The following is a 13,756-nucleotide window of genomic DNA, read 5'->3' as shown; positions in this document are numbered from 1 at the left end:
AGTGATATATCACCAGTGTGCCCTGGTAGTGCGGATATTCACTCTTATCTAATCTATCTATGATCAACAAATCAACACAACTGTATTGTGATGTGTTAAAAGTTGTTCTTTAGCATAATAACAATAATAGTATAATTGCCCTTAATGAAAAAAAAACATACATTTCTATGAGAAAATGTATCTTTTGAGGATCCAGGGGGCGGCCATCTTGAAAATAGACATTTCAAGTGGATGTGAGTGTTTTCTTGTCAAGCAACCCTTAGAGACTGCTCACGCCAATTTTAATGCATGTATCACCAATTAAACCATATATAACTTAATTGCTCCACTAAAGTGTTGGCCATCTTGACAAATGGCTGCCATCTTGGAATTTCAAGTAGCTGTGGGTGGCCTATTGTCAAGTGACCCACAGAGACTGCTCATGCCAATTTTCATGCTTGTATCACCAAATAAACCATTATATAACTTAATTGCTCCACTAAAGTGTTGGCCATCTTGACAAATGGCCGCCATCTTGGAATTTCAAGTAGCTGTGGGTGGCCTATTGTCAAGTGACCCACAGAGACTGCTCATGCCAATTTTCATGCTTGTATCACCAAATAAACCATCATATCACCTAACTGCCCACTAAGGTGTCGGCCATCTTGAAAAATGGCCGCCATCTTGAAATTACAACTGCCTCGGACAATTTTCTTGTCAAGTGACCCATGGAGACTGCTCACGCCAATTTTCACGCTTGTATCATAAATTGAAAGATCGTAGCACTTATCTGCTCCGCTAGCATACCTTGGGCACCGTTCAACCTCAAACTCAGTGTGATCCGGTGTGTGTAGTGGCAAGTCAGTCGGACCAACGGACTGACTTCAATGAACCATATATTCATTCAAAGAAAACATGTTCGTTGAAGTCTTCCCACTCTTTCATACGGTCGATGATACTTCGGCTGGTTTGGGTGACTATTAGCTTGGAGTAAGCATAGCGACTGTAAGGCACACGCGACTTAAACAGAGATTCTAGTGGGGGGTGGGGGGGGGGGGGTAGCTGGAATACCCAGGTATCTCATACACAACCCAACATACGCATCCTCAATGTAAATCGCTTTAACATGCCTGGAAGCTTCCACAAGCTTTCTAGGCAGGTCTAAGGACAGAACGTAGCCCGTTCCTAATGGATATGGTGGGTAATAAGGCTCGGGGAAAACATCAACAGGTACATACCACTTTGAGTTTGGGTTTCTAACAACAACATATTTTTTATAAAAAGTATGTATGAGCCCAGTCAAGTAGTTGGCCTTCGGAGCCTTCAGCAGCATGTCGACCAAGTTGTGCATGTTGACAAACGCGTCCGAGTCGACTTTCATGGCGTAGGAGGCGTTGGAGCAGCGAGAGTCCAGCCATTCCATCATGAGCATGGTCTTTATGGTCAGGTTGTTATAGGAGTCCACAAAGTCCATCTGCAGCAGGTCCCGGTGCTCTCTGCTCTCCTCCAGCACTTCCTGTTGGACCTGCTCCACCCTCTCTCCCGTCGGCACTCCCAGCAAGAAGAACAGGCTCACAGCTTGGCCCAACACGGGGCGTCGGGTTGCACCTCCCCACGTCCTGCGGATGGCGTCGCGATCGGCCCTGTTGCGAGGATGCACCGGGACGATCAGAACCGCGAAAGGCTTCTGCCGTTGGCATGCTCCCGGCTCGTCCACGATGAAGCCGTAGTCGTGGGGATACTCCACCACGTATGGCGATGCCCGGGAGCTGTCTCCTCCTGACGACGGGCCTGCGCTGTCCTTGGTGGCTCCAGGCCCTGGTGGCTCCACTCCTGGTGGTTCCATTCCTGGTGGCTCCACTTCAGGCCCTGGAGAGCCACCACTATGTGAAACAGCATTCACATAGTGGTAAAAAGACAAAATCCCCATCATCACCAAGAAGATGAGACAAGCCGACACGGCATAGGAACGACGGGAGTGCAAGTGCTTCCACCTCATGTTCTCTCTCTCTCAATCTCTCTGGTCCTCTGCGTTTTATCTCTTGGTCTTTTATATCCCTATTTAACTCTGCTCTGACGTCACCCAACAACGCAAACCGCTTAACAACGGCCATTTGCACAGCCTTTGGCAGTTCCTACCTGAACACAATTCTCTTAAAATGATATATATCTTTTTAGGGGCATGCAATATAATGTGGTCTACCTGCACAGTCTTTGTGATCGCGATCTACCTTTTGGGCATCCCTGCATTACACTATAGGATTATGTTATAGGACTTTAGTGGTTAAGGCCTGTGCACACCAAGAATGATACTATGACAACTATAACTATAACACCAAACCAATTGCATTGGGATCAGAGTGATTTGATGAATGATAAAAACACTGACGGCCAATCAAAATCCATCCCCATTTACAGGGTGTCACCACATCAACACAACACATCTCTCACGTTCACCATGTTTACAGACAGTTATGGCCAGGGGTCATCAACATGTCCGTACATTGATAAACATGTCCGTGGCACTTTTTTGAAATGTATTTAAAAATGTGGTACCCGTACATTTTTGCATCAGGTGAAGACAGCTAGAAGTAATGTTTGCTAATAGCTGCCCTGAAAATGTCAAGACGTGCGTTCAATCCTTTGTGGGACAGTTTTTTTGTTTTGTTTTAAGACTATGGATTAATGGAGTGTATGAGGTGTGTCAGACGGTATGTGAGTGACCACAGTGAAAAATGGTGCAGGAAAACAGCAACAACAGATGTCATCTGTTTTTGAGCACCAAGCCAAAGGGCAGAACTGGACAAGTAGAGCTGATTTTTGTCAATTAAGAGAAAGTGTTTCAATTCAATAATAACAATAACAGCTACACTAACACTCCACAATCATAATCCATACATATAATCCATACAGTACCTTAGACTTTCTCATCAACATAGACTACTACAATACCTGTTGACCTTCCTGGAAACCTAATGAAATATTGAAGCTACCTTGACAAACAAAACAATAGTTTAGCCGGTAGAACTTCCTGTCTCCTCCTGTCCTCTCCTCCTGTCTCTATTTCATCATGTGTCTCGCTAGCCAATCAAAGCAAACCCTTTCAACATATTGTCACGTGTCACGTGAAGCTTGACCAATGTTAGCTTGGTGGACACACGGAAGGACGAGAACGAAAACAGTCTCCTGGCGGAGACAATAATAAAATAGCATGATGGGGGGGTCCGTGTTTCTAAGTGGGGGGTTGTTTCTAAGTGGGGGTGTTTCTAAGTGGGGGTGCTTCTAAGTGGGGGGTTGTTTCTAAGTGGGGACCTGTCCCCCTGCTCTACGTGAATTTGTACCTTTGTCGCTATAGAGCTATACAGCTACAAACGTTGGATGTATCTTTGTATCTTCATGTCGCTGGCTTCCATTGCAAATGAATGATGGCGTATATCTTGTCAGCACCCCAAATATTATTTTTCATCGTTTCAATTTTCACCAGGAAAGTTGTCCTCAATGTCAAATACTTGTACTGGTACTCTCTCTCTCTATCTCTCTCTCTCTCTCTCTGTCTCTCTCTATCTGTTGTTGTTTGCCGGTACGACGCCATTCACAAAATAAGGGAAAATCTGTGGGAAATGACCTGAGGACAGAAGCACCTGCCATGCACTTCTTTTAAGCCTTGCTGTCTGTCTGTCTGTGTCCCTTTTATGCCCATATTGTATACAGTACAGTACCCTGCTGTACATGGAGATCCCCGATGTCATCAATATGCCGTCATAGTATAACGTAGACTCCAAGTACCGTGATAATGGATACTGCACTAAGTACTTTGACAACGGATACAACGGGTATTACGGCCTAAAAAACATTGAGTGATTTATAGACAAAACACCAGCATTTCAGAAAATCCATTTCAGTGACTCGCTGGAAGCCAGTACGGATACCTGAGAAATGGTGTTATGTGCTCAGCTTAAGTTTCTTGAAATTTGACAAGTCGAATCTCCCGGAATTCAATCAGCCAGCCAGCCTGTTCCCACATAGCAAAACCTATGCAGACTGGTCTGGCCCAAATGCCGTTTTCGTTCCGGCAGTCTGGCAGACCTCCGGCAGAATATCACTCCGGCAAGTGGTATGTGGACCGGATGTGAGCCAGGTCTGGCAATGACGGCACCGGTTACATGATGGCAAGCCGCATATGGGCCGAGTATAGATTGGGTTCATTTGGCCCACATTAGGCATTTTTGTATCTGGCCCACAGGTGTTTTGGGTTAATTTGGCCCACGTTAGGCATTTTTGTATCTGGCCCACACTTGTTTTGGGTTCATTTGGCCCACGTTAGACATTTTTTGTATCTGGCACACATGTGTTTTGGGTTCATTTGGCCCACATTGGGCATTTTTGTATCTGGCCCACAGGTGTTTTGGGTTCATTTGGCCCACGTTAGGCATTTTACAATCTGGCCCACAGGTGTTTTGGGTTCATTTGGCCCACGTTAGGCATTTTTGTATCTGGCCCACATGTATTTTGTGTTCATTTGGCCCACATTGGGCATTTTTGTATCTGGTCCACAGGTGTTTTGGGTTAATTTGGCCCACGTTAGGCATTTTTGTATCTGGCCCACACTTGTTTTGGGTTCATTTGGCCCACGTTAGACATTTTTGTATCTGGTACACATGTGTTTTGGGTTAATTTGGCCCACATTGGGCATTTTTGTATCTGGCCCACAGGTGTTTTGGGTTCATTTGGCCCACGTTAGGCATTTTACAATCTGGCCCACAGGTGTTTTGGGTTCATTTGGCCCACGTTAGGCATTTTTGTATCTGGTCCACAGGTGTTTTGGGTTAATTTGGCCCACATTAGACATTTTTGTATCTGGCCCACATGTGTTCTGGGTTCATTTGGCCCACATTGGGCATTTTTGTATCTGGCCCACAGGTGTTTTGGGTTCATTTGGCCCACGTTATGCATTTTTGTATCTGGACCACATGTGTTTTGGGTTCATTTCATTTATCATTTTTGTATCTGGCACACAGGTTAGCCTTACTTCTATCTGGCCTGCATGTGTTTATGGGCTTATTTGGCCCAGATTAGCCTTATAATTAACAAGCCCTAAAGGGCGATCTCGCGCACATGGGTGCATGCACATGAGCCCTTGCACATGGGCGTTTTGGCATGTATACCCTTCTGCTGAGCTGGTTGAGTCACACTGTGATGTCAAAACAGGTCAGCTATATCCATATATGGGGTCTCTTTGGCTTGGATGTGTTGAATCCTAAATGGTAAATGGTGCATTTATATGGCACCTTTTTTATCCAAGTCCCTTGGATTAAAAAGGCTGCAAGGCAGCAACCTGCGTACCAGGAGCAATAAGGTTCAGAGTCTTGCTCAAGGACTCTTCGACATGTGGACCTTGAAAGTGTATTCTCCGGGGTGGGTAACCTCTCAGCACCCCACCCACACTGTAAAATAGACTATTTTGAGCAGAAAACAAACCATGCCATGTCGGAACTACAATGTCATGTTGGAACTCAGCACACTACCACTGAAAGTCAATGGGGATGTGCTAAGAGTTCTGACACTTTCCGACATTGAAGGACGCATAAGAACCTTTGTTTATGTGAGTAGCGACGTAGTTTAGTTTATTTTGACTACAGTTTAGCGCCCGTAGCGCGGTGCCTCGCACGGTCCGTTTTTTTGTCATGCCGGAACCGGCTTGCCATAAGTGAGCCAGATCTGGGCCAGATCTGTTTGCCAGATTTGGCTGTGTTTTGGATGTGGATGTCTTTGCTCTTCGCACCATGGCAACCTCTTCCACCCCCTCCTGGGGGGCACCCACGATCCTGCCCGCCCCCCCAAACCCTCTGAGCCTTCTGAGTGAAAAGAGCTTGCTCTTTCTTCTGCTGTGCAGTGCATTGGCATCATCGGACCAGTCAAGCGAGCTGTTTAGGTGCACGCCCAGGAATTTGTAGCTGTCCACCAGCTCCACCGACTCTCCTTTGATGATGCTGGGTACTGGTGGGACCTTTCCTGCTTCTTCGGGGATCCACCGGCATCTCCTTAGTCTTGCCGGGGTTGAGTGGGAGGTGGCCCACCTCGCTCCATTGCACAAAGCCGTTCACCACGAATGTAACGTGGATAATGCAGCAAAGTGAATGGCAGTGATGACAAACACTCCTGAAGAAGAAACAGTAGTGCAGACACTCTCCAATGGAACTGTACGTGGAACTGATACTCACATGCACTTGCCAGTATCCTGAACATCAGCTGTACATGAGCTAAGCAACAAAGTCCTTATGAAAATATGTAATTCTTATACTCCAAAACGGCACTGCAACACGGCTGTCTCTGTAAAAAATGACACATGACTCAGAGTTTGAACACCTGTTCCATAACAGGCTTTGAGAACCCACACATGTGGGACTGGACTCCTGATTGGCTGTCAACTATGAATAAATCAAAACTCAAAACCCTCCTTTGAGGGGTTTCCACATGGGTCTGTAACTCAGACAGACTCCAGCATGTAATGGTTTGACATCCTGTAATATTGTTTTAAATACCGGGGTCCCACAGGGTGTCTTGCCACATTCTCTTCTCCATAAACACAAACAAAATCACATGCAATAACAATGGACTGTCATTCTTTAAATATGCAGGTGACAAGCGCTCTCTGACCACTTGTGGACATGCATGGTTCTCCCTGAAGCTGAGTGTCAGTATAAGACCCAAAAGCGCATGTTCCTCCTGAGGAGTCTGAATGATTTTAATAACAAGGACAGTTTAACAGTATTGAATCAGTTCTCACATTCAACACATCACAAAAAAAGTTAAAAACAACAACTCACAAGAATCATTAAACAATAAAGCTACCGAAATCACCCACCACACCAATATGTGTCTCTACATGCAGTAAAAAGTAAGGCAGATCATCAAGGACCCTTCAAACTGGGTTGAGGGGGTTCCAGGGGTCCCCAGTTAAATGACATGACAGAGCCTTTTACTCTGTTATAAGTAAAAGGCCTGTGTTCAAATTGTTACTTGAGTAAAAGTACAAAAGTATTGGCATCAAAATACTTAAAGTATCAATAGTAAAAGTACTAAAATGTTTGAAAATAGCAGATCTACAAGCTCACAACACGGCGCCAATGCAACACGTTGTGAGCTTGTAGATCTGCTATTTTCATTATAATTTATATCTGCAAAGTAACTAAGTATAAAGTTTTCAAATAATTGTAGTGGAGTAAAAGTACATTATTTGTCTCTAAGTTGTAGTGGAGTAGAAGTAAAAGTATTGAGAATGGGAAATACTCCAGTAAAAAAAAAATACCTAAAAATGTTACTTTAGTACAGTGAGTAAATACACTTATTAACTTTACACCACTGTGATCTACAAGCTCACAACACATCGCTTTGTGACGCGTTGTGAGCTTGTAGATCTGCTATTTCCAAAGGATTTTATACACATGATAACTTGTAAAATGGGACATTGTGCATAATGAGTACTTTTACTTTGAGTACTGAAGTATATTTTGATGCCAAAAAATGAAAACCCTCCAACTCTATTCCCATTGCCTGAGAGACAAGAGCCTGCGGTGATTGGTCGTGATGGTTTCCCTGACAACCGATAAAACCTGCGCTCATTGGTCGTCCCTCAGAACACACCCCCGTGTCCTGTGCTCTCATTGGTTGCATGACTCCAGCGCATGGGATAACCAGCTGAGCTGGAAAACCAGCGGGCGAATTGATTACTGTCTAATCAGCAGCAGCTGTGACTGAGATTGTCTTTGGGAGACGTCGACAGAACACAGAACAGCAAAAAGAGGTATGTTTATGCATTTATAATTATTTAGATCACGTCTGAACATTAATGGTTGAGAAATAACGTTGTGACTCAACATATGCTGCACATAATGTAAGATTCTGTTGGTTAGTTAGCCTGTAGTGTAACAGGTATTTCCTTGTAAACACAAACCGTTTGTTTGGACGTTTTAAAAGACAACATGCTATTAAAACAAAAGTATCTTGCCTTTTGTATATAGAATACATAGGTGTGTGGCCTTTTCTACTGTTTATCATGAAGTTGCCTCAATAATCTATATTTATTTTACTTATATTGCAGGGCTTTGTAGGCCAGGGGGGACTTTTAATAAGCAAGTCAAAGGTAAGGTTCCATTGGTACACTCTTGAGTTACTGACACGTAAGGGTCCATTTGGTTCCATTTGTACACTGTGAGTGTACACATGTAACCAAATGGACCCTGACAGGTCTGTAACTGACACTATACATGGAACCAAATGGACCCTTACAGATCTGTAAGAGTTACAGACCTGTACGGGTCCATTTGGTTCCATTTGTACACTCACAGTTACAGATATGTAAGGGTCCATTTGGTTACATGTGTACACAGTTACAGATATGTAAGGGTCCATTTGGTTACATGTGTCAGTTACAGATATGTAAGGGTCCATTTGGTTACATGTGTACACTCACAGTTACAGATATGTAAGGGTTCAATTGGTACTCTCAGAGTTAAAGGCCTGTAAGGGTCCATTTGGAATCTTGAGGGTCCCTGCTGAACCCCACCTGAGAACCACTGTACATTTAATGTGTTGGTTCTTAAAGTGGGTTTCTAGAGATAGTTCCTCCAGGTGTAAATACACTTCTCTTGTGGGGTTCCTTGGCGCACAACCTTTTCAAATCTGAAGCCAAATACAATTGACATGGAAATCTTTGAGAACCACTGATATGATATAGCTACTTATAACTTATTTTAAGGTGAATTGTAATATGACAACTGTAAACAAAATTAGAGTTTGAATATACTGTATTGTTAGTTAATCAAACATTTCTTTCCTTGCAGGGCTGTGATTGTCAATGGTTGTATGACTCCAGCGCATGGGAGAAGTTCATTACTGTCTGATCAGCAGCTGTTATTTTCACAGCAAGTAAGTTCAATCTGGTTGATTCTGTTGCATCTCTGCGCTATCTTTTTCCTTGGTGTGCTAATAATCGTTCAAACAAGGCATATATATCATCAAAGACGTATTTGACTATCTGTCAGGACTTATCTAACTTGACTGCGTGACTCATTTACGCTGCACCGCACACACACCGCGTTTAGATGCGAGTGAGCAACAGGCATGCTGTCACTGAAATATGGACCGTGGTGACAAACGCTCTAAAGTGTGGCTTCACTAAAGCCTTAAATCAAGACTATCATATATGTATTTTATCAAATCTGACTTTTACTTTCGTATCTACGAGAGTCTTAGTGACCACACCCCCAGTTTGCCCTGAAATGTCACTGGTAAAACCTGGAGCTGTATGTCTCCAAACATGTAGAAATGCAAAACATAAGGTGCTTGCCCCAAATGTTAAGTAGGTGTCCAGAGTATTTGTGCAATGTATTAGTTCATATTTTTCAATAAAGAAGTGCTTTAATCCCATCTGTGGCCGAACGCCATTCCCCCCCCTCGTTTACTTCCTATTTACATGTAAATTGTGTAATTCCGGCTTTCACTAGATGCGCCACGTCACTACCGCCAATCTACAAGCTCACTGCCTTTTTAAAAAGGAGGAAAAAAATTAAAACGTGCAGCTCACTGTATAATCCACAAATGAATCGACTGTTGGAATAAAGGCGAGGATGTTACTCTATTCATTAAATGTCTTAAATTGACTAAGGCTTAAAAGAGTAAAGTTTATTTATTCTTGTGTAAATATGTAGATGCATTGTTGTTTTTTAAAATGTATCTTCTCTCTCTTCCCCTTGCTCCATCTTCTTCCCTTTCTTTATGGAAATACACCCACTGTTTTACACCTGCAAACCTGTGATGTGATAAAGCTTTTCTCATTCTCATAGGTGTTGAACCAAATCTGCTGCCATTAGCTGATACCCAATCCCTAGAAAACCTGGAGGAGCGGCTACAAAATAGCCCCGACCTCAAAATCCAACTGGTAAGAATTTCAGTTCTACTCGGGGAAGACACACACACAAAACCCTTTTTGTTTGTTGTTTAATGCTAACCCTTATCTTAAATTGGCTTCTAACAACTTTGCTGGGACATACAATATAGAATTGAGAAGCTAATTTAGTCAATCATGAAGGAACACTGCTATTCTATAGCTACTGCTATTTTTTAAAGAATTGTGCAGTAAGTGATTTTGTTTATTAAAAGATAAACATATCTATATTCGGATGGCAATAATTACTATGAAGTGTTCAGTAACAGGGGTCTCCCTGTCTCTCCAGGTGTTTAGTAAACAGAACATGCATGTTATGGTCAGATACCAATGTTATCCAATCAGAGATGACTCATACAGGATAAACAAGTGAAATTGGAAATGATGACACAAAGAAGTGAGCAGTAGCAGTACTCCTAGTCTTTCGGGTGACTGAACTCATTTCGGCTGCTTGTACCTGTGACCTTATGCTTTTGGTCATGACCCACACTTCAGCAGAGAGCACATCATCCTTAGTTCCAAATTCTTGTTCTAAACAAAATTGATTTATTTTCCCTTACTGTTTTATTTACCGTTGCACTGAGAATTAAGACACATTACTAAAGAAACATTCTCATGATTGCTTTGATTTCAGGTCTCCAGCGTCAGGTGGAGGTGGGGGCAGAAGAGGCCGAGACAGGGGGTTCTCAAACAGCTCCAATGCAGAGTGAGTCTTGTCTAGAAAGATGGTGTGTTTACATTGATACAGTTCATTCTGGAATAGGGGTCTTGTCTGGCCATTAATAACTGAGCTTAAATTATCTTAAATTCCAAGTTCTTCTTCTAAACAATATGGATTTGTTTTTTCTTTTTTTTCCCTCCAGTTTTCCTTACTGCATTTTATTTTATTTTTTTATTTTTTTACCGTTGCACCGAGAATCAAGCCCCATGACTAAAGAAACATTCTGATGTTTGCTTTGATTTCAGGTCTCCAGCGTCAGGTGGAGGTGGGGGCAGAAGAGACCGAGACAGGGGGTTCTCAAACAGCTCCAATGCAGAGTGAGTCTTGTCTAGAAAGATGGGGTGTTTACGTACAGTCAGTCCGGAAAGTATTCAGAATGCTTCACTTTTCCTACATTTTCTTATGTTACAGCCCTATTGAAAAAAGTATTTTTGAATATGTTTCCACAAGTTTGGCTCACATATTTTTGGGTAGTTTTGACCATTCCTTTTTGCAGAACAGCTGCAATATATGCCAGCTTATGTTCAGCTAAACAAAGTAACGTTTTAATTCAAATATCAACTTTAACGATCGGACCAACATCTAGGCTAAACATGTCACGTTTGATCTCTTCGCAGAGCATCAGTAGAATAATGATAAGTGGCTGAGCTCATCAGTATTAGTGTTGGGTCGATAGTCAAACTAGTCTATAGATTTTAAGATATAATGTCAAATGATTGAATAAATCTAAGATAGTCTAATTGATACTGTACAGTATCAGCGGCGCTATAGACAAATTGTTTCAAACAGGCTGTTTTAGAAACAATTTTACATCAAGTTGTGCAGATGTGAAGGCGAAATATATTGAACTTGCAACGAAAATGAGAAAATCAGATTGATCAGAATAAGAGTAATTAGAGGGGTGTGTTCTAAAATAATAGCCTACTCTACACTGAAGGTATGATAATGACTGCGCGTGCATGAGGACTCCAGTCTTTGAGCTCATGACAAAACACAAAGGTTGCATTCGTTCAGAAAATAATGTTTGATACGAGCTGTCCAGAAGGCTCTCATCCACTGCAATGTATTCACTGAACTTCTGGTAGATGTTATGCCACCGAAAGTGTCATGGCGCATCTCTATGGACGCAACCACGTGATGTATGACACTTCCTTATGAGATTTTCCTTGACGGCTACAAGGAAGTAACACGGAAGTATCCATTATTGTTTTACAATGGGCGGCGACACTACAAGCCAATCAAAGCCTTGTTTTTCCAGGGACTTCTGGGGTTGTTTCTTCAGTGCACTCAGGGCATGGTGCTGCAGCACATCAAGCGCACCGTAGATTCTGTCATGTGACGGGAAAGACCCGCGGTGATTGGCCAGTTTCTCCAAGAAACAAAAATGCCGACCATGTATGCTAATTACTGAGAATGTCCATCGGCCATTGCCGGATGAGGCATCTAGGTATTTATATCTATGCTTGTACCTGTGACCTTGTGCTTTTGGTCATGACCACATCTCATCTTTAGTTCCAAATTCTTGTTCTAAACAAAATGGATTTATTTTTCCTTACTGCGGTTTTATTTACCGTTGCACTGATAATTAAGACACATTACTGAAGAAACATTCTCATGATTGCTTTGATTTCAGGGCTTCAGCGTCAGGTGGAGGTGGGGGCAGAAGAGACAGAGACAGGCGCATGTGAAGGAGCTCCAATGCAGAGTGAGTCTTGTCTAGAAAGACATGGTGTGTTTACGTAGATACAGTTAGTTCTGGGATGGGGTCACGGCTCCAGACGTAACTTTTTCACTGGTGCCACTTAACTTTTCAGTAGGTAGCACCACCAAAAATTACTTACCCCCCCCCCCCCATATAGCCTACAGTATGTAGGAATTGTGTTTTAATATACTACTTAAGATGTCTGCCAATATTGATAATATGGTGTACCATCACTAGCTTAAGTTTTTAAGTGCTTTATTTATAAAGTACATACAAAGTTCTTTTTACATAGAAAAATACATACTCCGGGGAAGAGGAAGAAATCGTTATTTACCCAGGGTTTGGACTAAGTTGCAGTAACTTATTTCTTGCCAGACCCTGCAGGATTGTTAATCACCCGGTGATTTTCATACCTAGTGTCGTGTTGGGGAGTCGAACTGGGAACCTCTCGGTAACAAGCCTGACCCTCTTAACCACTAGGTCACCGCATCCCTTGGGTATACAAGCCTAAATAATAAATTCACTTTGATGCTGCGTTTTCCCCCCTCTTTTCTTACACAGGTTTTTATTTATTTACTATTTTACCAATAATTAAGCCACTTGACTAAAGAACAACATTCTTATGTTTGCTTTGATTTCAGGACTCGGATCTCATCAGTTCTGCTCTGGCAATGGCCAGAACAGCATCTACAACAGCCTCGTGGAGGAGGTCTGCCATCTCTGCGTGAACCTTGGTTCTGAGGGAGGTGCGAGCTACGTGGATGAGGGTCTCCTGGTACAGTTCTTTGTGACTCACAGTTGTCACATCGGAAATGTATAATGGACATGATGAGATTTGTTGACTCGGAACGTCAAATTCTGTGAGTTAAATTTTGGCGAGGGAGGACCGTCACTTCAGCAAAAAAGCACTACTTTTTTTTTCAGTTTACAGTTTCTTGTTAACTGCATTGTTCACATATTCCAAATGTTGACTGCATTGTTCATACACGCATTTGCCTCACATGGTTTGCAGTTTAATAATAAAAAAGCAGAAAACTTTATGCTTGTTTTTATTTTATCTTAGTCAATTATAGCCTGTGTATGGCATTTAGTATGGCTTGATTAAAGGAGAGAGCCTGACTAAAGCACAACCCCCCCCCCCCTAAATAAGACCTTTGTCACACCCCATCTTAACTTCTACAGTTGACTTTTTTCATAGGTGCTCCTGTTTCCATAGTGGAAACACTGTTCTGGCTCATCACTGGGTCAGCACAGTGTGGCCCTTTACAGCTGGCCCATGCACGGTTCATGTATGTCTGAGCTTCTGGCAAACCGATCTGGCGCCAGACCAGGGGGTATAGACCATTGCTCCGAGCGAGCCATGACAAACTGCATGATCCGGGCCATAACTTTGCCAGCTTTGGGCCAG

At 42.8% G+C, this 13,756-nt stretch overlaps 1 protein-coding gene and 1 pseudogene across 2 annotated transcripts; one reads left to right on the top strand and one right to left on the bottom strand.

The window, feature by feature from the left end:
• Positions 1-879: 879 nt before the first annotated feature.
• LOC311040076 (beta-1,3-galactosyltransferase 2-like) lies at positions 880-1,909 on the bottom strand (annotated as a pseudogene). Its single transcript has one exon. The product of its transcript is annotated as a beta-1,3-galactosyltransferase 2-like (transcript).
• A 5,807-nt stretch (positions 1,910-7,716) lies between these two features.
• LOC311039861 (uncharacterized protein) lies at positions 7,717-13,386 on the top strand. Its single transcript, XM_084049869.1, has 8 exons — positions 7,717-7,783; positions 8,081-8,122; positions 8,823-8,907; positions 9,825-9,919; positions 10,560-10,631; positions 10,892-10,963; positions 12,280-12,351; positions 12,990-13,386. Exons 5-8 carry the CDS (start codon positions 10,625-10,627, stop codon positions 13,166-13,168), a joined length of 330 nt encoding a protein of 109 aa, XP_083905995.1. The 5' UTR covers positions 7,717-7,783; positions 8,081-8,122; positions 8,823-8,907; positions 9,825-9,919; positions 10,560-10,624; the 3' UTR covers positions 13,169-13,386.
• Positions 13,387-13,756: the final 370 nt, after the last annotated feature.

Source organism: Gymnoscopelus microlampas (assembly GCF_963454915.1).
Source record: "Gymnoscopelus microlampas genome assembly, chromosome: 23".
Classification (NCBI taxonomy): Eukaryota; Metazoa; Chordata; class Actinopteri; order Myctophiformes; family Myctophidae; genus Gymnoscopelus; species Gymnoscopelus microlampas.
This window is presented reverse-complemented; position numbering and strand designations above follow the sequence as displayed.